Source organism: Grampus griseus (genome assembly GCF_964374135.1).
Source record: "Grampus griseus genome assembly, chromosome: 8".
NCBI lineage: Eukaryota > Metazoa > Chordata > Mammalia > Artiodactyla > Delphinidae > Grampus > Grampus griseus.
This window is the reverse complement of record NC_139002.1, coordinates 57,127,622-57,153,527: the sequence shown is the minus strand read 5'-3', so window position 1 is coordinate 57,153,527 and position 25,906 is coordinate 57,127,622. Positions and strand designations below refer to the sequence as shown.

General features: G+C 47.7%; 2 protein-coding genes across 5 annotated transcripts in view; one reads left to right on the top strand and one right to left on the bottom strand.

Moving 5' to 3' along the window:
• CHRDL2 (chordin like 2) overlaps positions 1-8,491 on the bottom strand; it is a gene marked incomplete at its 5' end in the record, with an annotated part of 31,341 nt that extends 22,850 nt beyond the window's left edge. For all 4 annotated transcript variants that reach the window (XM_082659560.1, XM_082659562.1, XM_082659563.1 and 1 more), the window contains one exon: positions 8,410-8,491. In XM_082659560.1, the coding sequence (XP_082515686.1) occupies positions 8,410-8,491 (82 nt within the window). The remainder of the gene's footprint in view (positions 1-8,409) is intronic.
• A 15,075-nt stretch (positions 8,492-23,566) lies between these two features.
• RNF169 (ring finger protein 169) overlaps positions 23,567-25,906 on the top strand; it is a 75,723-nt gene continuing 73,383 nt past the window's right edge. Inside the window, exon 1 of the mRNA XM_082659316.1 lies at positions 23,567-24,083. Coding sequence (XP_082515442.1) covers positions 23,582-24,083 — 502 coding nt within the window. The 5' untranslated portion in view covers positions 23,567-23,581. The remainder of the gene's footprint in view (positions 24,084-25,906) is intronic.

The following is a 25,906-nucleotide window of genomic DNA, read 5'->3' as shown; positions in this document are numbered from 1 at the left end:
GCCTCTTGGGCCTCCCCAAAACAAGGATTTGAGGCCGCGGTCGTGATGCCCTCAGAGTCTGTGCTTCAGTGGCCACTGGGGCGGCCAAGGCTTGGTTTGCTCCCCACCCACTCTCCAGCCCCGCATGGTTAGAGGGGGGATCAGACAGCAGATCCCGTTCCCAGCAAGGCCCCGGCTGGCCCGTATCAAATGAGCTGTGTTTATCTCTCAGCCGCTGCTGGCAGAGAGGGCAGGACACAGACCCAGCTGGGGTGCTCCGCAGAGCCAGCCCAATGCTCCGAGGATTGAATAATGTCTTTCTTCCTCAGTCCCTCCCCCACCAGAGAAGGGAGCGATTGCAACACCGCTGTGGCCTTACGTCTTAGGCTTGCTGCTGAAGAAAACCTGTTCCACCTTCTCTGGGGCGGCCCTGTAGCCCGGCCCCTGTGCCAGTTGGCAACCCCTCCCCCTCCCCTCCGGCTCAGAGCATGAAGACAGAGAGAATTTCTCAGCCCTGGCCTGGGACGGACCTGGCAGCAGCTAAGAATGTGGAGGCCTGGCAAGCCGTCCCCCAACCCCAGGAGTCCCAGGCCCACCACGCCCTCCAAGGTGAGAAGCACTGCCCAGAGCTCCCTCTTCTTCTAGGGAGGTGAGTGCCCAAGGCCACGCCAAAACCAGGCAGGAGGAAGAACTGCCAAGACCTCAGGCTGCCTCCGTCCCCACAGTCCTGGCACTTGCCCCATCCTTGCACGTGGCTGGTAGAAGGGGATCTAGCTCCTTATGCCACGAAATCACTGTGTGATGTTGAGGAAGACTCTTCCTTTCCTTCTCTGAGCCTCAGTTTCCCATCTGCAAAATAAGGGGTGGGGGTGAACTTGGATCTTCACGGGTTTACTGCACAGATAGTTTCTGAATCCATGATTTCAAAATTCTAAGATTCCAAGGTTCTAGGTTTCTAAGATTCTACGTTTCATTAGAACACAAAGCTTCTGGAGTTGTAGGATGTTGTGCTTCTAAGATTCGATCATTTCAAGCTTCCATGCTTTCGGATGTGTTGATGGTCCCATACACCTAGGCTCTCAGGGGCTCCAAGGGGGGCTAGGATGAGGTTCAGGCAGCCCGTGCAGCCGATCCCGATGACATGGAGAAGGAGGCAAAGTCTGTTTCTCATACGCCCTCCCTTCCCATCCACTCTCTGTTGGTCCTCTGTGGCCTTCTCACTCCAGCCCTGGCCTGAGGCCTGCCCTGCTTCTTCTCTCCACCTCGCCACCATATCTCATCCCACCATCATCTCTTTCTCCAACTCAGGGGCCAACTGCATCTTCCCTCGGAGGACTTTCAGAGTTAACGTGCCCCACCAGTGATGTCTAACCCAGGAAAAAGACATTAGTGGAGGAAGATTTTGTTTGTGGAGGACGATTGGCCCTGTTCCAGGCTTTAGAGAGACAAAGAAGAATTAAAGTGGGACAGGTCTCACACCCCTCAAAACCCCTTACCCAGTGTGTATGTAGTTCCCAAACTCTGGCTTCAGAGTCCAATAGGCTGGGGTTCAAACTGGATTTTGGCTTTTATCTGCAGCCTGCATTTAGACAAGCTATTTAAACATTCCAGGCCTCAGTTTCCATATCTGTTCAATGAGGTTAGTAATAATCTTTGGGGGTTATTGCAGAATTAAGTCAAATAATATGTGTAATATGCCTAATGCCTGCCACATATTAGATGCTCAATTAAATGGTAGGTTAAAAACAAACAGACAAAAAGCAGACTGGGTGCTGACCCCAAACTTCCCTAATAGTCCATTTCTCATGGTGTTCCTTCTACTCCCAGAATTCTATTAGGGCATGAACATCATGGTGCCTGCCATTAAGGTCAAATCTCCCAGGTCTCAACCTCATCAACCTTGCTTCCTGTGGTTCCCTGCACTCTCCTAGCTCCACTCACAAGCCAGACTCCCTCAACACCACTTCTACCTACACAGATCTGGGCTGGGATACGGCCATGAAAGTGGTCAGAAAGGCTGGAGGAGAAAATGGGAAGTCAGGGATGAGAGGCCAGAGATCAGGCTGGAGAAAGAGGCAGAGGCTCACGAAGGGCCTTGAGATCCCCAAGGGCAAAGGAAAGCCACAGAAAGGCCTTAAACTGGGGTGTGCCCATGGTCAGGTTTTCATTTTAGAATCAACACTGCGGCTGCAGGAATGGAGAATGGATTGGAGAGCAAGAATGGAGGCAGAGAGGCCTGTTACAGTCGTCTGTTTTGAGATAATGCTGGCCTGGACCAAGGCAGGAGCAGTGCTGATTGGCAAAAGTACAGATTTGAGGAACACTAAGTAGGTACAGTAGGTAGGCTTTCAGACAGACTGGATGTGGGTGGAGTGGGTGAAAGGGCAGTCAAGGATGGGATTGAGGTTTCAGGCCTGAATAACCAGATGAATGTGGGGTTCTTAGCACAACAGGCAGTAAATGTTATTGTCATTAGTTTTGATGTATTATTATCATTAGTAATAGTAACATTAGTTCCTGCTATTCATTCACTGATTGAGCATTTTATATATCAAGTCATGCATGTCCATGGGCCTCGTACATAACTAAATAAGACACCCTCCCCACCCTCAAGGAGCTTACAGCCTAATGAAGAAGACAGATAGATATGATACATACAGTTGACAAGTTCTAAAATAGTGGAAGCATGGGGGCTTGAGGGAAGGCTTCCCTGAGAAGGTGCCTGACCTGGACCTTGAAGGAGTTAACAAGGTAGAGACAGGTTGACCTAATCTGAATTCAGGGTAGCAACATTTATCAGACAGACTCTGGTATCTGTCACAATGTTATCACGTCACCCCAGCCTGTCACGAGCAGGCTCCCACTTGCTTTTCCAGCAGAACTCTCGGTGGTGGCCCTTTTTTTAGCCTCACCTCCTCTTGCTAAATTTCTCACTCCCCCCATCCAGCCCCCACCCACACTCCTTCAGGCTTCTGTGCCTTTACACACGCTGTTTCTTCCACCTGGAATGTGATCCCCCATCTCCAACGTTTGACCAACTCCTCATTCTTCCAAAGTCTGTTTAGATGCCACCCCGTGAAGCCACCCAAACCTTCCGGGCCACTGGCCAGTCCTTCCTGTGGGGTCCCACAGAACTGAGTTCAGCCCTCTGTCACAATTTTCATCATACTAGATTAGAAATACTTATTGAATGGATTCCTCTTCCTTACTAAACTGAGTTTCTTGAGAGCAAGGACCAGATCTCATTCATTTTTGTATCTCCCGTGTTCCGTGCAGAGGCTACATAGTTGGCACTTGACAAATGAATGCATGATGAAAGAATGGAGTTGAGGGAGGTTCTGGAAGAGGAGGTGATTGCTGGTCCTTAATCCTGGAAACCTCTTGCTTTAACAAAAAGGGAAATTCATGATGTGACATGAGAGCCAAATCCCTTAAGGCACTTTGATCTTGCCACCTAACGGGAATTAGCCTTTGACCTCCCCTTTCCATCTCCCATCATCTGAACTCCCAAATTACCCACCAAACCAAACACCATGTACAAAAAGGCCAGGAGCCTGGGGAGGTATGCGGCTGAGCGATTCCATGATCTTTACGTGTAAGTCAAAATTCCCAAACTGCCCCATCCAAGGTCAATGCACATTCTGCCTTGAAACCCTCATGCTACGATAAAGGTCTCTCATAGTAGTCAGGAGTGGGTAGTGTGGCTGGGAATTCTTCCAAAAAGAGACAGAAAAGACAAGAAAGAAACTTCTGGGCTGCAAGAGAGGCTGGATAAGACCACGAAAATGGCACCAGGTGGAGCTGGGGCTGGAACTGTGGCTGGCCTGTCCCCAGCCTGAGAGAACTCAGGAAAAACCTTAGAGAGAGCCAGCCTGCGAGGGAATGTGAGAACGTTCACATCTTTTCCCTCGTGCCCAATCAGCCATAGTTTATTTATGTATAGCTTCCTTTTCACACAAACAAACTTGCTCCCCTCTGAGACATAAGCTCTGCTCTGGGCACTGGCACTTGATGGGGGAGGTCTCCTAAGGGAATCAGAAGTAAAAACCTCGCTCCTCAGTGGCTGAGCTGTGCAACCTAGGGAAAGGGCCCTCACTTCCCTGAAGCTGAATTCATATCTGGCACATGGCAGATGTTCAGGAGCATAGAAGGACCTCAAAGGAGAGAGTCATCAAACCAGGAAAGGCAGCTCTGTTGCCTGGCAAATGTCAGGGGGCATAGAAGACCCTATTTACATTCCATTCTGCCTCGGACATATACATTTATAGATTTACAGAATCTTAGAAAGTTAGGGATTGAGAGATGATGTCCAATCTCCTATTTTACAGATGTGGACACTGAGTGCCAGAAAGGGATTGGGACTTGTCTAAGGTCATTGATTTTTGCCAGCATGAACTCCAATGCCAGTCTTCAGATCTGGGTAGGTGGAGGCTGATTATAGGAAAACCCATACCCTAAGAGACAGGATCAGAAGAAATGGCTTTAAATTGCAAACAAAAGGATTTAGCTGAGACACAAGGAAGAATCCTGACTGCAACAGAAGAGTGTGGAACAGGCTTCTCTGGGATGGGATCCTGCCCAGAGGCAGGGGGATGCCTGCAATGATCTCTGCATTGCACCTCCCAGCAGCACTGCTCCCATGCCAGTCCTCTTCTTTGGGAGTCCAAGGGATTCAAGGTCCCTCTCCCAGAGCCTGGCACCGCGGCCAGCGGCTGGGGGAACTTGAGAGGCCAGTCCTGGAACAGGTGCAACAGCTGGAGCAACTGCACAGCTGCTGCCCTGCTCGGCTCCGCAGCCTGCAAGCCAGTGAGTGAGACAGAGACCTCTACTGGTGGGAGAGAGGAGGTGCAGAACCTCCTAGACAGACCCAGAGAGGGGCCTGACTGGAGCCAGATGTCAGCCCTCTGTACTCACTGTGCCAGGCCCTCTAGGCACTTTCTCTTGGTGTCTGAGAATCAGTCCATCTATCTACTCCTCCCTGGCAGGGCAGGAGTACCAGGCTGCAGACCCATACTCTCCCAACTCCCTTTTCCAAAGGTCAGAGCAGACTCAGAACCAAGGCAACAGCATCTTTGGGTCTTAGAGTCTTAGATTCATGGGATGTTAAAGCTGGAATGGTCCTCAATGATTATCTATTTGACTCCAACCATCTCACTTTACAGCTGGGGAAATCTCAGGGGCAGAGAAAGGCAACTTGCCCCAGGTCACAGTTGGAATTGGTGGCAGAGCCAGGGCTGCAGCCCTGACCTTCTAATTCCAAGTTTGCCCTCTGTACCATATCATATCATGGGAGCTCCCTTCCCGCCCCATCTCTGCCTATGGGGTCTGGGGTTTTGTCACCTGGGAACAAAAACTTTGATTCCCATAGTATATATAACCCTTGGAGATAGAATAGAGCAGCCGATGTTTTTACCTGATAACTGACTCTCTGCTGAAATCAGGATTGGCTGGAGGGAGAGATGAGAAAGCAGAAGTGTGCTGGACACCTTAAAGGGGGGTGTGGAGGGCACAATTAGTAAGGAAAGAGCACAAAGAAGAGGAGCTGACATAGGAGAAAGAGCACTGGAAAGGGAGTCAAGGTACTAGGCAGGTTCTTGTTCCACAGACAGAAGGGAGGGATGGGTGCCCAAAGCGACTGACATCATGTACGCATGCGGCTCAGCCTGGGACTGGCAACAGTACTGGTCAGTGACCAGGTCAGGGATCCCACCCTGGCTAAGGGCTCTAGCTGGGAATGGAATAGGGGTTTGATCTATGGTAGTGTTTGAGGATTAGGCCTCAGCCTGTGGCTGGAGTTGAGATTCAGTTTGGGCTAGGATCAAGGCTCAATCTGTGGCTGGAAATAGAGCCAAGGATAGAATAACCTTTGTTTGAATACCCTTGTGCTTTAAATAAGGAGCAAGCTGCCACGCATGTTCACAGGACCTAGGCATTCTGCAGGACTGGGCCACCTCAGGAGTCAGACACCACATGGGCCTGAGAATTTCCATCTGTCGGTATCACTTCTGAAAGCACCTAAGATGCCACCAGGAGATTTCATATCTATAACAGGCCCGAGATCTTACTAACTAAACTTACTAAACTAAGACGAGGGTCTTCATAGGAGAACTTCAAATAAGACCTCGGCAAATGACTATAGGATTGTTTCTAGATTCATAGGTTGTTAGCACTACACAGAATGAGGCTCAGAGAAGGAAAGTGATTTGTCCTAATTCACACAACCAGTAAGTGACAAATCGGGGACTAGGATCCAGGTCTCTGTTCTTTGCTTTAATAAATTTGCTGTGTGACTTTGGGCAAGTCACTCCCCCTTTCTGGGCTTCAGTTTAACTATAAGGATTGGTACATCGAGGGGTAGAAGATTTTCAAATGTTCTTCTGGCTTTGACATCCCAGAATCTTACACCCCTCTGACTACCGGTCCACCTCACATTAACTCAACAGTTCTGCTCTGAGGTTTTTCTTGCCCGTCGGGAACTAGGCTCCAGACTAGGGGAGATGGAATACTGGCAGCACCTAGTGAGAAACATGGCCCAAAGGCCAGTGGAGGCACAGAGGAGGGGAGATCAGAGTGCATCAGGTGGCAGGGAGAGTTTGCTGGAAGAGGTGTGACCTAAGCAAGGCTGTAGAGGGCTGACAAACTGTGGGAGGCAAGAAGGAGAGGTGTGGGTAGGACATGAGCAATCTGCAGAAAGATCTGATTCTAGGACATCTTTCTAAGACACAACCAGGGCAACGAAATTTGGAGAAAAGCCTTGGGGGTTAAGAGCCATGTGCCAAGTGGAAGGGAGGCAGGCATGGAGGGCATCCTGTGCTAAGTCGCTTTTAAGAAACAACAGGAAGGTACTAGGAGGAAACCTCCAGGGCTCCAGGAGGGGGAGGAGACATTGATTGAGTAGTAGGCATTGTGCTGGGCACTTAACACAGTCACCTCCTTTAATCCTCCCATGAAGTGTTCGGGTTCCAGGTGAGTATGGGTCTTAGACAGATGCAGAAATTGAGGCTCAGAGAAGTTGTCACTTATGAAAAGTCACACAGCTACTAAGAGGCAGAGCCAGGACTTGAACCAACCCTGGGCTCTTTTCAGGACTTGTTACTAAGGACTTCTATGAGTCTCATGCTGCTGGCAGCCCAGAGACGACCAGACATGCAGCCTGCCCTCATGATCAGAGACAAGAATGAAACAAAATCCAGCACTGCCGGCTCCAGAAAGTCACGTGCAAAAGAAGGCAGAGATGGGGGAGCTGAGCTGTGGACAGGAAAGAGCTCTAGGCTGGGAAACTGGGGTTTCATCCTAGGCTCCGCCCTGTGTAACCTGGAGCAGACCACTGCCCTGGGCCTCGGTTTCTTTATTGGGTATGTCAGGGTTTGAACTAAGCTCCTTCCTTCTTTTTAAGAGAATCTTTGGTTTTGTTTTCCACCCTCACAGCGTTGCAAGAGAGTGGCAGAAGATGGGGAGGAGGTCCACCAGCCTATTGTGGAAACAGTGAGGAAACTGAGGTTCAGAGAGATTATATAAACTGTTTGCAGTTACGCTGTATCTAAGTGGAAAAGCATGAATTAGGGAACATGTTTTTCAAGAACCTACCATGGACCAGCTAGTTGCTGGTGCTGGTCGCTTTCCATGTTTTCTTGAATTTAATCCTCAGAACAGTCCTAGGATTTTTCACTCCCGTTCTATAGATTAGCAAACTGAGGCTCCGAGACATGCCCTCCATGCCTCCCTCCTACCAGCTGGTATTCAACAGATCTGGGATAGTGAAGACCCTGGTCTATCTCACTGTGCCCTGCTACCTCCCAGTGTCTCACAACTCCAAATCAGGGTTCCTTCCCCATGCTGTGGGACACAGGGGAAAAAGGCATAGGATTTGGAACTGGAGAGTCCTGACTTCAGATAGCTCACTACCTCTGTAAACTTGAGCGTTTCTTCTCTCAGCCTAAGTTTTCTCATCTGTAAAATGCAAATGATAATACCCACCTCATGGGAGTGTTGTGAGCATCAAAAGAGAAAAGCAATGGGAAAGTTCTCCTAGTTAGCTCTTCTTTCTTTCCGCTGGTTCTCTTTAAATGCAATAGCCTCTTCGTCTTCATCACACCCTTGCAGCCAAACATACCAGACTCTCTACTAGGAATAAGCATAGCCCCTCCCCCACAAAAAGCACAGCGCCCTGCCCTCTCTCCCACTGCTCTCAGTTCCCTCCTCCTCGGGTCCATGGCTGCAGCCCCCTTGGCTCTGAGTCTTGCCAAGTTCCCCCCAGTCTCCCAGACTCATGAGCCCATACTGGTCCGCAGAGAAGTCTCCACCCTCCCGGTACAGGTGCTCCCTGGATGGCTGTCAGAACAGTCTGGGGTCCCAAGTCCTGGCACTTTCCCGCGCATCCCGGATCTCCCATCCCTCTTCTGCCATCCAGCACACCCACCCGTTACTTACGGGCTCGTGCGTGGGAGTCCAAGGGGAACCAGAGCAGCGCGAGTCCCAGCAAGGAGGAGAGGACCCTTACCTCGGGAACCATCCTTCCTTTCCCAGGGCCAGGCCCCCAGGCGCTGAGCCGGGAGGGGGAGTCGGGAGAAAGTGAGATGAGGGGGTCACTGAGGCACAGCGCCACAAAGCAATGCACAGACCCAGGGAGGGCGGCTGCTACCGTGGAGATTCAGAGAAGGGTCGAGAAGAAGGTGGTGAGGACAAAAAGGGAGGTCCAAGGTGGGAATAAGAGGAAGGTGGAAAGAGAACGGAGGGAAAGAGATGGAGGGATAGAGGAAGGTATGCAAGAGGGGAAAGCGATTAAAGCAAAGGAGAAGGTGAGAGGGAGGGGTGGAGAAGAAAGACAGGAGAGGACAGGGGTCCACCGAGCGCGCAGCGCTGGGCGAGGCGCGCGGGACCGGCGGGCTGTTCCGGGCGTGCGGGCTAGAAGCGGCAGGCGCCCTCTGCTCGCTGGGCTTGGGGTCGGGCCGCGGGGTCCTGGGGCCCGGCGGGGCGGCGGTACCGGCGGCGGCGATGGCGCGGCGGCCGCGGGGGGAGGCTGCGCGCGGGCCGGCTGTGCACGCCAAGGGCGCCAGGCGCCGCGCTCGGGCGCATTTGTACTTTGCCGCGGGAAGCAGGCAGCCCCGGCCTGGCGCTGGCCTAGCGCTGGCGCCTCCTCTGGGGCACCGCGGGCTCGGTGGATTGGCCACCCGAGAAACAGGCCCACTTTTCCCCCTCCTCTCTAGTGCCGGTCTCTGGGACAGACGCTCCAGGCGCGGCGCCGAGAGGAGGCGAGGGGGCTGGGGAGGGGGAAGGAGCCACCCGGGCCACGGGTTTTAACCCCTGACTCCCCGCGGCGCCCAGAGTGCAGGAGGACCGAACCCAGTTAGGCTTCAGGTGGGAGCTGGGGGTGGGGAAGGATGAGATGTCGAGTCGGGGAGGGGAAGCGGGCTGAGGAACCGAGAGGCGCTCAGGTTAGGGAACTCGGCGGTGCGTGCACGGAACTCCGCCTCTGGATGAAATCGGGACACTTGCTGTTCTTAATTCTGTTTGTGGACTTGGCCACTCCACCTGAGTCTGTTTCCCAGATCTCGATACTAAAATTGGGATCTTAGTATCTTTTGATATTTTAATGTCTTCCCGCAATTATTTCAAACATGAAATGAGATAATGAACGTCAAAGCACTCAGATCTCAAAAGGAAGGGGGCTTAATTCCAGGAGCCTGGAATGCTCTTACCAGTTACCCCCCGAACCCACAGACACCATATGCCCAAGCTGAAATCCAGCCCAGAGGGATCCTTGGTCCTTACTTTGGGAGTCTTCCTCTGCTTCCCCCTCCCAGTCCTGAAGCAGGACACAATTTCTCCTTTGCCTCTGCAGGTGAGGCCTGCACCTCTCTGGCAGTGTTTGTCATACTCAGTCCTCTTGAGTAAGAACTTTTTGTCAAAGTGTTGTCTTTCTTACCAGAAGGTGAGTTTTGGGAGGGCAAAGCCTAGAGCTTCCCACCCCAGCCCATGGTTGGTGCTCCATACCTCGTGCTGAACGAGTGTATGAATTAATAGGACCTAAGAAGAGAACCACCAGCTCCGTCCAGATAAGAAACACTCAGAATCTGAACTCAAAAGGGCAGGGCTGGGCTTCCCTGGTGGTGCAGTGGTTGAGAGTCCGCCTGCCGATGCAGGGGACGAGGGTTCGTGCCCCGGTCCGGGAAGATCCCACGTGCCGCGGAGCGGCTGGGCCCGTGAGCCATGGCCGCTGAGCCTGCGCGTCAGGAGCCTGTGCCCTGCAACGGGAGAGGCCACAACAGTGAGAGGCCCGCGTACCGCAAAAAAAAAAAAAAAAAAAAAAAAAAGGGCAGGGCCCTTGTCCTGGCTCTCTCCCTAGCTTGGACATCTTTTGTAAGTTCATCCACCTCCAGTTTGGACCTCAGCTTCATGCCCAGCTTCTCTTGCAGAGCTGCTGGAAACTCCAGTGAATGTTGGAGGGGAGAAGACCGGGAGGAATAAGAGAGAAGATGGGATTTTGAATCACATCCCACTCTGGTAGGGAATCACATTTCCAGGTTGAAGCACTTCTGACTGTGTCTGTAAAGATAACTTCCTGGGCTATGGCTGTGCTCCGCATCTACTGTGTTGCCTCCATGCTCTCCAAGAACAGAGAGCACTGGAGGAACCAGTGATCCCGGAAACAGAGCTTCCCCAGGGCTCTCCGAAATAGAGACAAACATGATCTGCCCCTGGGTGCCCTTCAAGCTTAATTTCTCCTTCTCCAACATGGCCAGCCACTTCCTCTCCCTTGAGTTTCCCTTTTTGCTTAGGCTTTCAGGGAACTCAGAGTTAAATTTAGTGTTTAATTGCGTCCTCCCTCCCCACTCCCCTTTTTTTGGCCACTCTGCGTGAGGCTTGTGGGATCTTAGTTCCCTGACCAGAGATTGAACCCTCGCCCTTGGCAGTGAAAGTGCCGAGTTCTACCACTGGACCTCCAGGGAATTCCCATTTTAGTGTTTAATTGCAGAAATAACCTCATCCCAAGGACTTGGGACAGAGCTCTTTTCCCTTCTCCATCTTTGTTTAAAGTCTGCTATACACATATATTCATGTCTTAGGTAAAAGAGGTGGCTTGAGATTGGCCTCCCTTACATCTTGTCCATTCTACTTCAGGAAAGGTCTCTAGCATGAGACAAAAAAGGTCTCAACACTCCTCTCCATCCTTATTGTCCTCAGAGCTCAGGCCATCTTCATCCCCTACTGGACTTTCTTAATAGCCTCTTCGCAAGTCTTCTGCCCCTAGCGTGGCTCCCCCAATCTATTTTCTTCACACCTGCCATAAGGATTATGTTGATCATTTCTACTGACAAATCTGATCACATCATTTTCCCACTTAAAACCCATTATTGGAAATAAAAAATATATAACATTAAGTGCAATGTGATATCCTGGATTGGATTCTGGGGCAGTAAAAGGACATTAGTGGGAAAACTGGTGAATAAAGTCCATACTTTAGTTTATAGTAATGTACCAACATTGGTTTCTTAGTCTTGACAAATGTGCCATGCCTATGTAAGATGATAACATTGGGGGAAACAGGGTGAAAGATCTATGGTTCTTAAATAAAAACGCTGTACTATCTTTGCAACTTTTCTGTCAATCTAAAACCCTTCCAAAATAAAAAGTTTATTAAATATATAACAGGATAAAACATTATTGACTTCCTATCATTTATGGATTCTAATCCAAAATCATTAACATTGGATTCAAGACCACACATTTTCTGGCTTTGCCACCTTCCCTATACTTTCACCAGCCACTCGCCTCCCGGACTGGCCATGCATTTTCACACCCCCATAGCTTTGTATATGTTTTCCTTCTGCCTGGACTATCTTTCTCCTCCTTCATCTAGTGAATTTTGTTTTACTTTTCAAAAGTCAGCTCTGAGTCATTTCTCTCTCAGGCCTTCTCTGAGTCCCCCAGGCAAAGTGAATTTTTGGTAGCAAAAATTTTAGCAAATAGCAAAAATTTGTATTTTAACTGTTGAAGTGTAAATATTTGCATTTCTACCCTGTACTCTGAGGGCAGGGTTTGTTTGTTTTCATTTATATCTATATTTCCAGCATTTAGCAAAGTCCCTGATACACAAAGATACTGGGTAAATAATTGCTTCATGAAGGAATGAAGACCTCGGCGATATAATTCTCTCATGGGAGAGGCTTCAGCACCCCTATTGCCCTCAGCTTTAATCAGTGATTGACATAAGAAACAAGCTCTTGAGGAAAGTTTCTGTGTCATCTGTAGAATTGCTGTTGAGGACGGTTGTCCATATATTATCTAATATCCTTTTAAAAAGGAGATTTGATAAATTTTTCCAAAATCTAGTCAGGAAAAAAAATTACCCATAGCAATTTGTTGCACCAAGTTTGTCTGGCACCTGCTTGCTTCTGCCTTAGGGAACTTGCTCACAGCCTTCCTAGGTGGCCCATTGCACTGTTGGACAGCTCTGTTAGAAAGCTCTTTAACTGAAATCTGATTCTCTGAGATTCCCCTCGTTGCTCTTAGCTCTGCCCTCAGGGCTGCACGGAACAAGCCAAGTCCTTTGGTCTTCTGAGATCTCTACAGAGATGTGAGGCACAGAACTCTTCCGTACTCTCATCTTTACCAGTTCTGGCCCCTGGACCCCTCATGCCACATTAAATTTTCTCTCTCTTCAGATGTGCTGAGCTCTTTTCTCCCTACGCCTCTGCACAGTATGTTTTTTTCTAACACCTCCCTCTACCCACTCTTATCTGTCTGGCTTATTTTTCCAGGATCAAGGTAACCTCCTTCATTCATCCAATAGTTATTGAGAGCCAGCCTTGTGCTGGGCACAGTACTAGGTGCTAGGGACACAGTGGAGAACAAGGCAGACACTGATGCTTATAGTTGAGGTTCTCGCTGAAAGTCTCTCTAATGGCCTTCTTTCCTCCATGCTTCTGTATCTCCATTATAGCCCTTGTCGCACTGTATCACCAAAGGTTTTATGTCACCTCCTCTAAAGTGAGGACATTCACTGTTATTTGTCTAATATCCTCCCTAGCTTTCAGCACACAGTTTTGTACATAGTAGCTGCTAAATAAAGGTTTGTTGAACAGAATTCTTGTTCTTTCAGACAGTCCTTTTGTGACTTATTATTTGTGGCCAACAGGCCTCCTCCTGGACTGCAGGCTGCTTGATTATGTAAAATTAATATAGCAATAAGGACTATAGAGTTCAGAGTCAAGGAAAGTTTTCTTAATTCAGTCAACTTAGTTCTGTAAGTAAGATTCTAAAAGCAGATTTACCATATAAGAATCAATATAAGAGGACTACATAATACATACTACAACAGTGGTATGCTGATAAATGTTTAACAACCAGTTCTCCAAGGGAAGAAAGCCCTGGTTTATAGCATTTGCCAATTTCCATGGTGTAAATATTCCCATCAGGGCCAATTTCAGGCTACTGAGGGACATCATTGGATGTGGAGTTGAGATGCACAGTAGGACACCATTATGCAGTGCTTCCATCATACAGATACAATAAATGTAAATAACTTCAAGAACATTGATAGTAAAATGTAATAAAATAATTAGGAGGCAATACTTTGAATGTTTTAAATATAAATTATTTAACTGTAAATTTATATGTTACTGTTTAGTAACGACCGAGTTTAACAATCAGCTTGCAAAATTCCTGAAAATTTACCACTGGGCTCTCCCAAGCCCTTATAAGCCAACTCTAGCACATTGCCTTTATGTGATGCCCTGAAAAGGGTGAACAAATTGACTCTTGAAAGTTGTGTCCAATTTAGATACATTAAGAGGAGAGTCTTATTTATAGGAGCTGTTAAAGTTGATGTTATTTGTAAAGTGAACAGTCCCCACTCCACTTCTACTCTTCAGCCAGGTCAGAGTTATTCATCCATGTAAAACATATTTATTTAAGACCTACCGTTATTTTAGGACATGTTCATTTGGATCTCCAGGTACTGTGCATGTAGTTGGCCTAAATAAATGTTTGTAGAATGAACATGAGGCTCACCCATATTTATTTGTATGGGTACTTATGTGGCCATGAGAATATTCCTAGGTCCTTTTTTTTCCTCCGTCAGTGGGCCATCTCTTCCCAGGACAGCCTGCACACAGAGATTCTGATGGAGGAGGTATCAGGAAAGCAGGATGGGGGAGCACATAGCCCTTAATTTCACAGAGCCCTCATGAGCGAAACTGAGTGGGGACAAAGTGTCTTCAGTGGAAGACATGGAGTGGGAGCATCCTTCATCCAGGTCCTAAGCTTTGCAACCGACCAGACGCCTCCTACACTGCTGGCGTCATCACTAACCAAGCACCAAGGAGAATGGATCTTCTGTTCCTACCTCCTCCAAGCTTAGGGGGACTTTTGAAAAGCAGTTTGTCCTCAGAGACTTCTTTCCATAGGTCTGTGAAGATGTAGCTAGAGCACCAGTAAACAGTGCCACACGACTTGGGTTCTATAGCCAGACAGTGGCAGGCACTGGATCCACCCAAAGGTAGAGTGAGGAACCACCAGAGTTACCTTTTAAAAATGTAAATCATTCAGTGTCACCTTCTGGCTTAAAACCTCTCCATTGCACTTAGAATAAAATCTAAACCTTTTGTCATATTTTGAAAACCCCTCCATGACCTGGCCTCTGCCTGCCCTCTAACTGTAGACCATCCTGCCGGGGCCTGCAAGGTTCTAGTACGTTGGCTTTCTTTCTGTCCCTGGGTACACCAAGCTGCCTGGACCCTTGGCAGGGTCTTTGGCCTGGAAGTTTCTCCTGCTTGGAATGCTCTTCCCTCAGCTTTTTTTCCCCAGCTGACACGATATTCAGCTCAGATGTCACTTCCTCAGTGAGGTTTCCTTTGTGCAACCTGTCTAATGATGTCCCCTTCCCATCATTTTCTATCATATTGCCTTATTTTGTTTCCGTTGTGTCACATCATTATCTGCAATGTATTTCTTCATTATTATATTATCTGCCTCTGGCATGAGCAATGTAAGCTCTATAACAGCCTGGACCGTAATGCTTTTTTTTTTTAATTAATTAATTAATTTGTTGGGCTGCGTTGGGTCTTCATTGCTGCACTCAGGCTTTCTCTAGTTGCAGCGGGCAGGGGCTACTCTTCATTGTGGTACCCAGGCTTCTCACTGCGGTGGCTTCTCTTGTTGCGGAGCATGGGCTCTAGGCACGCGGGCTTCAGTAGTTGTGGCTCGCGGGCTCTAGAGCGCAGGCTGAGTAGTTGTGGCGCAGGGGCTTAAGTGCTCCGTGGCATGTGGGATCCTCCTGGACCAGGGCTCGAACCTGTGTCCCCTGAATTGGCAGGCGGATTCTTAACCACTGCACCACCAGGGAAGTCCCATGGACCCTAATTCTTGATCTCTGTTTTATTCCTAGTTGGTAGAACAGTGCCTAGCACATAGAAGGGGCTTACTGAATATTTTTTTAATAAATGAAAATAAATGGAAGATATCTGGATTATCTGATTCCTGTGAGGAATGGACCCTAAACTCAAGACTCCAAATCCTCGGAATTCAACCATGCTTGTATTTTCATCATTATTATTACTGCTCTCACTTTTATTATCATCTCACAACCTACAACAGTGCCGCATGGCACATGGGGGTACTTACTGTCTGTAGAATGAATGAGTGAATGAATAGACATCAACTTTACAGCTGACCTCAAACTTCATTCCTAGCCTTATTTGCTACTCCATCCCCAGTCCAGCTTCTTATATATACTAAGCTCCAGTTACTCCAAACCAATCGTTGTCACCTGACACACCCTATCTACACGTCTCTGTGTGTCGGCTTATTCTACTATTTCTTCTATTTAGAATTCCCATTCCCTGTCTTTGATGAGTTCTCATTCTTCCTTAGGACCCAATTTTGTATTCCATCCAGGTAGTTAGTCACTTCTTCTTCTTGTGCTTCACTTTGTCTACACCATTGTTAAAAACTCATCTCCTGAATTATAGTCATTTGTTGACATATCTGCCTTCTCCTCTAGATAGTGAGCTCCTTGTGGACAGGGACAATATATTTTCATCTCTGTGTTCTCAGGAACCATTGCTGGGCCTACCACATAGCAGTTTCACAATATCTGTTGAAATCCTGCATCTGGTATTGGGCATAGGCTGCCTACAGGGGCATAGGCTGCCTACAGTACCATATGCTAGGTTCTGAAGGAGAAGATGTACAATGTTGGGCAAAACATGGTCCCTGGCCCCAAGGATTTACAATCTAATTAGAGAGACAAGTCCTTTTTATGGAAAGGATGTTATTAAAAACCAGTGTATTCTAGAATTAAATATGAGACAGGAGAAAGCTTGGTGTGGTAGAACACGTATAGGACTGGAATAGCCAGTAAACTTAGTTTCTGGTTCCGACTTTACCATTAATTCACTATGTGGCCTTGACAAATGATTTCTTTCCTTTAGGCCTTGGTTTGCAACCCTGTAAAGAAAGATGTTTGATCAGAAGCCTTGGATGGTTTCTAAAGCGGATTCCAGCTCTGACATTCCGAGTTTGGCTCCATGGAAACTGGGTGGAAGAGATGGTGGGAAGAGCTCAGTAGTCTTGGTTTGCCCCCTGGTGGTCACTCAGCGACATCACAATCCCGGGAGACCTGGCTTTTCTCCCGGACGGAGATAGCAGAGCCCAGAGCCTAGTAAACAAAGAACTGTGGAACAATGACCATTCTAGAAGAGAACCAATCAGCTGGTCCCTGGTGGATCGGTATAGAATCCTATCCTCCTTCAGGACGAAGGAACTTGGGAGATCATGCTCTCTGTTCTCGGCCTCCAGCTAAATCCATCTCATATCTGTTTCTATTCAAACCACCGGAAGTCAATCTTTAGAAGCTCTTTTGTAGCCCCCCTGACTTTTTCTTCTGCTCCCATCACAGTACTCTCTCTGAGGCAAATTTTTTTTTCTACTTTCAGAATAATTGAGGAATTGTACTCCTCCATTCTCTCTTTGTTCTTATTTCACATGGAAAGAAACCGATCCTTAGAGCACTGCCTCTTGTCTCCAGCTAGTTTGGGTTCAGAAGAATTGGACAGTGATATGAGTACATAATCCATTGTCCCTCTTGGCCAAATTCGAGTCTAAGGACAGATGAATTTGAAGTTGTAGTCCTGAACCCCAGTGTCCTCCAACTCTACCCCTCCCCCTTGGGCTTTCTGATACCTATTTTACAGGAGAGCAATTGAACATCCAGAACAAAGCAGAGGCAAATTTTTCATTCTGGTCAGAATTACTATCCACCCATTTATTTATGACAAAATGAGGGTTTTTGCTCCCTCCCACTCTTTTCCTGGAGTAGGGCCATGAGCCCCTCCTTCTGGGGCACTTGGTCCAGAAAAAGTGAAGGTAGCAGAAGGATTTCTTTGATGAGATGAGAAAAACAGACAGACTAGAATAAGACATGTTATTATACTGTAAAAGGTAATCAATAATAGCGGAGAAAAGTTTGTCTTTTACTATCATTATTTTTTAGATTCATGCTTTATATTTTTCTTCCAGTTTATTGAGATTGAATTCACATACAACACTGTATAAGTTTCAGGTGTGCAGCATAGTGATTTGACTTACATACAACGTGAAATGATCATCACAGTAAGTTAAGGGAACATCCCTTATCTCATATAGATACAAAATTTTAAAAAAAGAAATTTTTTTCTGTGGTGAGAACTCTTAGGGTTTACTCTCTTTAACAACTTTCATATGTAACCTACGACAGTGTTAATTACATTAATCAAGTAGTACATTACATCCCTAGTACTTATTTACCTTATAAGTAGAAGTTTATACTCTTTGATCACCTTCATCTAATTCCGCCTCCACCTCCATGCCCCCCAGATTCATACTTCAGAAAGATCATTCATTCTGGCTGCAAGATAGAAAATAGAAGAAGGCAGGACTAGATGGAAAATGTGCTGTATATTTTCTGTTTGCCTCTCCAGATATTCTCTCCACCCTGCTCCACCTGTTCTGTGTCCCAGAAGTTTGACCTATGTGGGCTCCCAATGGATCCCAAAGTTTTGCCTTTTAGGTGTCTCACTCTGAAGTGGAGTTAAGAAGGGCCATTTATTTCCTTATTCTGTATATGTTGAACCTAAAGGATTTCTTAGAGCCACCTCTATTGCCTTAAGAGAAGAACAACCAAATAAAAGAGGGAATTCTTTGCTTGGAATCTTGGGCCAGAGCCTGAGGGTAGGGAAGAGAGGAAGCAAGACCAAGGGGATGGGAGGGAGGTGCAGAGAGTGAAAGAGAGAGAGTGAAACCAGCTGTGGATTTTAGGTGGATTTATAGGTATCTAGAGGGGGAAGTTTAAAGAAATTAAAGAATTATTTTTCTCCACCAACGTGCTTGTTGGTTAAACAGATTTTTTTCTTTTCTGGCAATGCACTGCTCTTTGAACCTTGCTAAACACTAAAGACATAACTAAGGGTATAACATTCATTCATTCCGCGGCATCTAGAATGTGCCAAATACTGTACCTAAAGCTGGTCCCACCAAAGCTGGCCCAGCATCCACACCTTGCCTGCCTTGTTCACTCCTGAATTCTCAGCACCTATATTATCCTACCACATAGTAGGTGCTCTCTAGATACTTGTTGAATATATGAATGTTAAGTGCACTATACTTTCTCCAATGACACCTCAACTCCATGGAGGTGGGATGAAGTCTGCTTAGATTATTTTTATTCCTCACTGGTAATTATAAGATTGAGAGGTATCCTTATAAAATACAAATCTATACCTAACACTCCCTTGGTTTAAATGAGATAGATGGATTACTGCTGGGCATGTGCCTAGCACGTGGTAGTTGCTCAATAAATTCTAGTTCCTTTTCTTCTCCAATTTTCTAGCCTCATGTCCAACCCAGTGTTCTAGCCACATCAAATTCCTCATTAGTTCCACACAGATCCTGAACTTTCATACGTTTGTGCTTCTGCTCTTGTTTTCCCTCTGTCTGGAATGCCTTTCCTGTGTCTACCTAGTGAACTCTTCCTCATCGTCCAAAACAGAGCTCACATGTCTCCTCCTCTGGGAAACTTTTCCTACTGCCCCCTCTCTACCAGCTTTGCTCTCTGCTTCCATCGCACCTTGTACGTGTCTCAGCTTTAGAGCTTGTAATTCTGTTGTAATTGTCTCTTTTTTTCCGTGATAATTATTTACGTACAGTTTTGCCTCTGTTAGGCTGTGACCTTGAGGGAGGCAGGAACCAAGTCTTATTTGTATTTGTAGAGCATTTGGAAAGAATCTGGAGGAGGCTGAAAAGATGACAGGTAGAAGGATGAGCTTTGCAAAAAGAACTACTTCTTCCCCTGAAACCAAAGGGAAGGAACTGAAGATGAGTGACAGTTAGAATGTAGCAAGAACCTTTAAAGCAAAAGGGAGGGGGGCCAAATCACAAGGAGAAATCTGGCTTGAGGGAGGAAGAGTACAGGAAGAAGAGGCCACCAGGAGAGATGAGCAGGGCAAAGGAGGGGTGGGGCTGGTGGGGTCTGAGGGACTGAGCCTTCTCCTTCCTAGATGTTTGAGGCCTCAGGAGGGACTCAGTGCCTGGGCTGGCAAAAAGGGGTTTGGGGGCCCACAGGGAGGAACAGCCTGTCTCCACCTGGAACAAAGCCAAGTAGCTTTGCTTCACATTTGAGTCTTTCAGTCCAGCAGGAAGTAGCTGGAGCCTCCAGCTGGAAGGAAGAGGGTAGGTTTGCAGTGATGTGGATGAGGAGAGCTAAAGTGATGGCGGTGGTATGGACCATGGAGTGCTAGTTAGGGACACACTATGAGAAGGATGGCAGGGAATTTTGGCATTGATGCAATCGTCAGAAAGTATGGCAGGAGTGGCAGAGAAAAGACAGCTGGAGAGGAAGCACTGTAGGTGTGGCTGCACCGCGACCTGTTCCAGTTGGCATCCTCAATGACTGCATTCGAGTAAGCCTGTAAGTCCTTCTTCCCTGGGTGGACTGTGGTACAGGTGGGGGATTCGGGAAAAAGCAACACATGCAACTTGGGCTTCTTCTACTTTAGGCTGTCAGACTAAGCTTCTCAGATGGTTTCATATTGGTTCTTCATTGCTGCACGCAGGCTTTCTCTAGTTGTGGCAAGCAGGGGCTACTCTTCGTTGTGGAGCACAGGCTTCTCATTGCAGTGGCTTCTCTTGTTGCGGAGCGTGGGCTCTAGGCGCACAGGCTTCAATAGTTGCAGCACATGGGCTCAGGAGTTGAGGCACGTGGGCACTAGAGCCTGCGGGCTTCAGTAGTTGTGGCACATGGACTCAGTAGTTGTGGCTCGCAGGCTCTAGAGCGCAGGCTCAGTAGTTGTGGCACTCGGGCTTAGCTGCTCCGCGGCATGTGGGATCTTCCCGGATCGGGGATCGAACCCGTGTCCCCTGCACTGGCAGGTGGATTCTCAACCACTGCACCACCAGGGAAGTCCCTTCAGGTGACATTTTAAAAACAACAAACCAGTGTCTCAGAGTACTTTGTTACAAACAACAGAAATTGTGAGTAATTTAAGGAAAACAAAGACATTTACTCAAAGGATATAGAGAGTTGACAGGAAGGCTGGCAAGCTGGATTGTGGAAAATGGGTTGTAACCTAGGAAGGCCAGGCAGCAGGCACTACGGCCAAGTTCGTGCCTTAGGAACAATCTGGCGTGGCCACCATCACCACGGTAGGGACACTCCCCCTTCTACCCCAACCCCCAAGGGACCCACTGTGGTTGGACACCTACTGTCTCCATTCCTGTAATTCTAAACTTGTCAATATGCCTTTGTGTCATCCCCTGAAGATTCAAAGTTCAGAGAGGAGTGGCCACGTGGCCGAGCCTAGGTCATATTTCATTTTCTGGCTGCCCCGGGGCAGGGAGAAGGCTATCTCTCTGATTCAGCTTCCCTAGTCTCAGCAAAACTGCACAGAACGGGTCATTCCCCCAAACAGGAGGAAGTTTTGGATGCTGATGGTAACTAAATAAAGCAAAATGTCTACCATGCCCTCATCTTTCAGACTGCTTTTCCTTCCCAGTTACTCTCTTTTGTTGGTGGTGATTTGCGATCATAATCTCAGGCTTCCCAGGCTTGACACTTTAAAACCATCCTCATCGCCCTCATTTTCCCACATAGTGAATAACTCTCCAAATTTCTTAGATTTGCCTTGCCTTCTGTCACAGATACTGCTTTAGTAAGATTACTTTGGCAACAGCATAGAGGAGAGAAGAGACTGGAAATTGGGAGTCAGACTTCTAGAATGTTAGAGCTAGAAAGGACCTTTGAATTTATCCATTGTAGTGGTCTTATCTAGGAGTATTCATTAGAATTCCTATGGCATTATAAAAATTTACATGCTGGCATCCCATCCTCAGGTTTTGGGTTCAGTAGATCTGAAAAGGGACGTTGGCATATGTGTATATATGTGTGTGTTCGTGTATGCGCATGTGTGTGTCTTTCTGAAGTGTATCCCAGGTTGAGAACTGCTAAATTCCAGTACACTTGTTTTAAAGATGAGGTGACTAAGGTCCAGAGGGAATTTATCTGTTTGAAATTATCCAAATTAATGAAATGGAGAAAGTGGTCATGACCAATCCTAGATCTCCTGGCTTTTGGTCTAGTATTACTCAGAACTCTTGCTTTTTCCCTCTGCAAAAAGAAATTTCTTGTCTTTATTTGTATTCGAGAAAGCATGCTACACTGCTATGGTTCAGCTTCTCCAATAGAAAGTAGACTTCAGATTGAGAGCCCCAAACTGTCAAGAGTGAACAGCCCATACCAAGGGCCCCGTCTCTAAGAATAATTGGCTTGATCTCTGGACCACAGGCCTTCCTTGTCAGAATCTGTGCAAAGCATCCTCACTTCCCATCCAAAGTGGGAAATGAAATGAAGAGGACCTTTGGAAGCACAGCCTGGATGAAGCCATACTTCTGAGTTTGTCAGGATTCTGACTGTCTGGGCCTCTGTGCACACAAGCCCTTGTTTCAATTACGCATTGACCCTTCTTCAATTCTTCACTGTCCTTTAGCCATCTTGTTCTCATTTTGGGAATCCACTTCTTTCTTTGCTCTGCTGACTTCCACCAATCACTCTGCCTTGGACTGGTTTACTATCAGCTCAGGTACTGTTTCCAGGCAATCTCATGGAAACCCAGGGCCTCTGATGCCTTCCATTACATTATGTTACTTTTTTTTTTTTTAATTTGCTCTCCTTACAAAACTTGTGCTTTCTTATAAAGATTCCCAAGAGGAAATGCCATTTGCTGAATGCCTTCCTGCTCCAAATCTACTTTAGTGCAAAAAAGCAAAGGGTGGGAGAAGCGCTGTAGCACAACCTTCTCTCTGTCAGAGGGAAGCTATTGTTTCTCTTGTACCCTCTGCATCCAGAAAGGGGACTGGCACCAAAGTCTGAGCACCTCACTCAGTGACTAAGCCAAGCAGGAATGGTGTGGTCAGAGCTGTCCTTTAGGAAGTAACTCTAAGAACTATGGAGGATGGATTGGAGGAAGAGAGTCTGTGGGCAGGGAGACAATTTATAGAAGCTTCTGCAATAATGTAGGTGAGAGATGATGAGACCTGAATTGGGCAGTGGGAATGGGATGAAGAAGAGACGATAGGTAGGAAAATGGTCATTTTGGTGGGAGAATTGACAGAACTAAGAAACTGACAGATGTGGGAGATGAGGGAGAAGTAAAGATTACCAGGTTTGGAGCTTGAGGAACTGGGAGAATCGTACCTTTACTGGAATGAGGAAAATAAGAAGAGCTGTTTTGAAAGGAGGGTGGTAGACAGTGACTTTAGTTTGGTACATGAGGGATGCAGACATCCAAGATGATGCTTCCAGCAGGCAGTTAACTATGCAGGGCTGGACTCAGGATGTGTGGACTGCAGATATCAGTTCGAGAGTTTCAGCTGGAAGAAAATGTGAGGTGGGGTATGGGCTGGGGGGGGGGGCAATACACGGAAAGGAGTAGAGGACTGAGGCCTGAGCCTAGAGGAATACCCACATTTAAGCCCGAAACAAGGGGGAGGGCTCAGGAAAAGAGTCTGAGAAAGAGCTGAGAGAGGGAAAAAAAAAACAAGGAAAGTGTAGCTTTGCCAGCCAAGGGAGGGAAGTTTCAGGAAGGAATCTGGAGAGAGAGTTTACTGAGATGTGGACTGACAAGAAGCTGCTATTTTTGGCAGTTAGTTGCTGGTCAGGGTAGGACTGGTCTCAGTCACAGCAGCTATGAAGCAGAGGCAGGGTTCTGAGTAATTCACATACTCCCCAATCACATTAGCCTCAGTTATCAGGGTATTGCAGGATAAATAAGTGTAATTACTTCATAAAGTTTAATATCGCTCAGTTTCCAAATAAATCCCCTCAGTCCTCAACTTAATTTGGCCCACCAAGAGGAAATCGCAAAGAGTAGAAGGCGAGGCCGAAGACCAGATATATAAAGGATAACTAATAAATATTAATGAGGTTTCACCTCACGCCAACCATGTCCCGAGAGACCCTCTTCTGGAGCCCCGCCCCTCATGAATATGTATATAGCGGTGCCCGCCGCGCACTGCCCCGCCCTCTACTCTTCTCCCTCGCAACGGACTCTCCCTACAAACGGGAAACAAGATGGCGGCGGCAGGTCCGAGTACTCGGGCCTCTTCCGCGGCGGCAGCGGCAGCTCTGAATCGGCGGGGTCGGCGGGGCCGCTGTGACGAGATGGCGGCAGCCAAGACTGGGACCCCGGGCCCGGCCTCTGGCCCCGCGCTGCTGGTGTTGCCGCCGCCGTTGCTGCAGCCGCCGCCACCGCCGCGGCCGGAGGAGTCGGACTGCGCTGGGTGCCTGGAGACCCCGGGGGAAGCGGCGGCCCTGCCGTGCGGCCACTCGCTGTGCCGAGGCTGCGCCCAACGCGCCGCCGACGCGGCGGGCCCGGGTTGCCCGCGCTGCCGCGCCCGCGGCCCGGGCTGGGCCCGCCGTCGGGCCCGCGACAACTGGCAGCCCGACGCGGAGGTGCTGGGCGAGCGCGCCCGCCGCGGCCCACCCGAGCGCTGCCGCTCGCGTCGTGACGGGGGCGCGGCCGCCACGGGGCCCAGGCCCGAGCAGGAGACGCGCGGCGCGCCAGCGGAGCCAGGTGGAGTTTCCTCTCCTCCCCTTGGGGTCCGGAGCGAGGCCGCCGCGCCCCGGCCTGGCCTGGTTAGGGGGTGGAGGGTCCCAGGCCCTGGCCCTGCTCGAGCGGGTGTCGAGAGTTCTCGTGGGGTTGGAACCGGGCTTTGCCCAGGTGCAGTATGTGTTTCTGAATTTTGAACTTCGGGATGAAGTACGGGCACGATGGATTTGGAGTCAGAAGTTTGAAGGGAGCCATAGCATTTCTTGGAACAAGTTAGGGCCAGGTTGGAATTGGTGAGTGGAGGAGGGTACCGAACTTTGTAGGGGCAGTGGAGGATCCGAGAAGTGCTTGATTTAGTGTTGGGTGAAGAGCTTGGGGTTGAATTGCTTGTAAAGATGTGATCCCTGGGCCTGAATGGGTCAATGAGAGGTGTGGCATATACGGAGTTTGAGGGGCAGATTAGATTGATTTTGAGGATGCGAAGGGAGCTTTTCAGACTTGAGCGTCTGAGTTTACATGTGCAGTTTTCACAAAATCTTGAAAAACGCAAGAGCCTGGCACGTAGAGAAGACGTAATAAATGATGGCTATTTATATTTATAATAATTAATAATAAGCTCCAGCAGTGCTCTGCAAAAAAAGATGGATGGGGTTTAAAAGTTCTGGAAGCGGAGATTGGTTTGGCGGGGGCTGCTTCTATCTCGATGGCAGTAGGTTTCCTACTATTTTCCTGGCAATTAGGAGTCCGTTGAAGGACTGTTGTCTACAACTTCTTTGCCTTCCCCCCGTCCCCCCCCGCCCCCCCCCCAGCAGCCTGCCACTCTTTGGTGCTGAGCTTGACATAGAAAGTGCCTGTTGAAAACATAAAACAAAACTGTTATAACTTGGGACTCTTTGAGACACACCCAGTCAACACAACAGCTAGAGTTCTTTGATAAAAGCTTACCTAGGAAGAGATTTTTCAAGAAACATAATTAGGAAAGGACAGATATTTGCACCTTTTGTGTTGGGAATTCTGCCATGTGCTATTTTCGGTAGGGAAAAGGAGACATTGCTTGTGTATGAAAGTGCAGTCACTAGAAACTACAGGTTCCAGAATGCAGTCTGTTTTGATTCAAGCAGTCAGACACCTGCCACTGTCCTAGGATACCTTATTTTTATTTCTGTCTTACTTTCTGTGTTCCTCGTTATTCCTTTTAAGCTTCATAGCATCCTTATGAGATAGGTACTTTTATTTCCATTTTATAGATGGAACTGAGGCCAAGAGAGGTTAAGTAAGTTGCCCAAGGATGAAGACCCAGTTCCACCTGATTCCTGCTCAGAAAAGGGATGAAGCCCTCCCCAAACATCATCTATGCTATTTAATTTGCTTCAAATTCTGAGATTATGGGAAAAAAAATTAAGACAGCATTTTTCTGGTCTCCATACTAGTACTATTGATTGTATGGTCACGTAGGATACAAATTTCTATTTCCGAAGCCTGTACTCCTTTGTGGAATATCAGGTCTGAGATTTGAACCATGAGAGGGTGTATGACTTGATGATTTGTGCAAACTTTTTCCTTGAAGAAATTTGTGTATCAGTGATTAAGAAAAACAATATAAAATGAGATTTCAAATTAGGCTCTGTTGAGTCACTGAATATCCACCAATTACTTTATATGTTTGTATGAGGACCATTATGAAAAATATTTTTCCTTAAGTGTTCTTATTGTTGGATCATTGAGTGTATATAATTACATGCTTGTTAAGTCAAAACATTATAGAAGAGTATTGCTGAACAGGGTTTGGGAATAAACCCTGTTTATCTTCTAGCTTTAGCAAGTTGTCTAGACCTCTTGAGTTTATA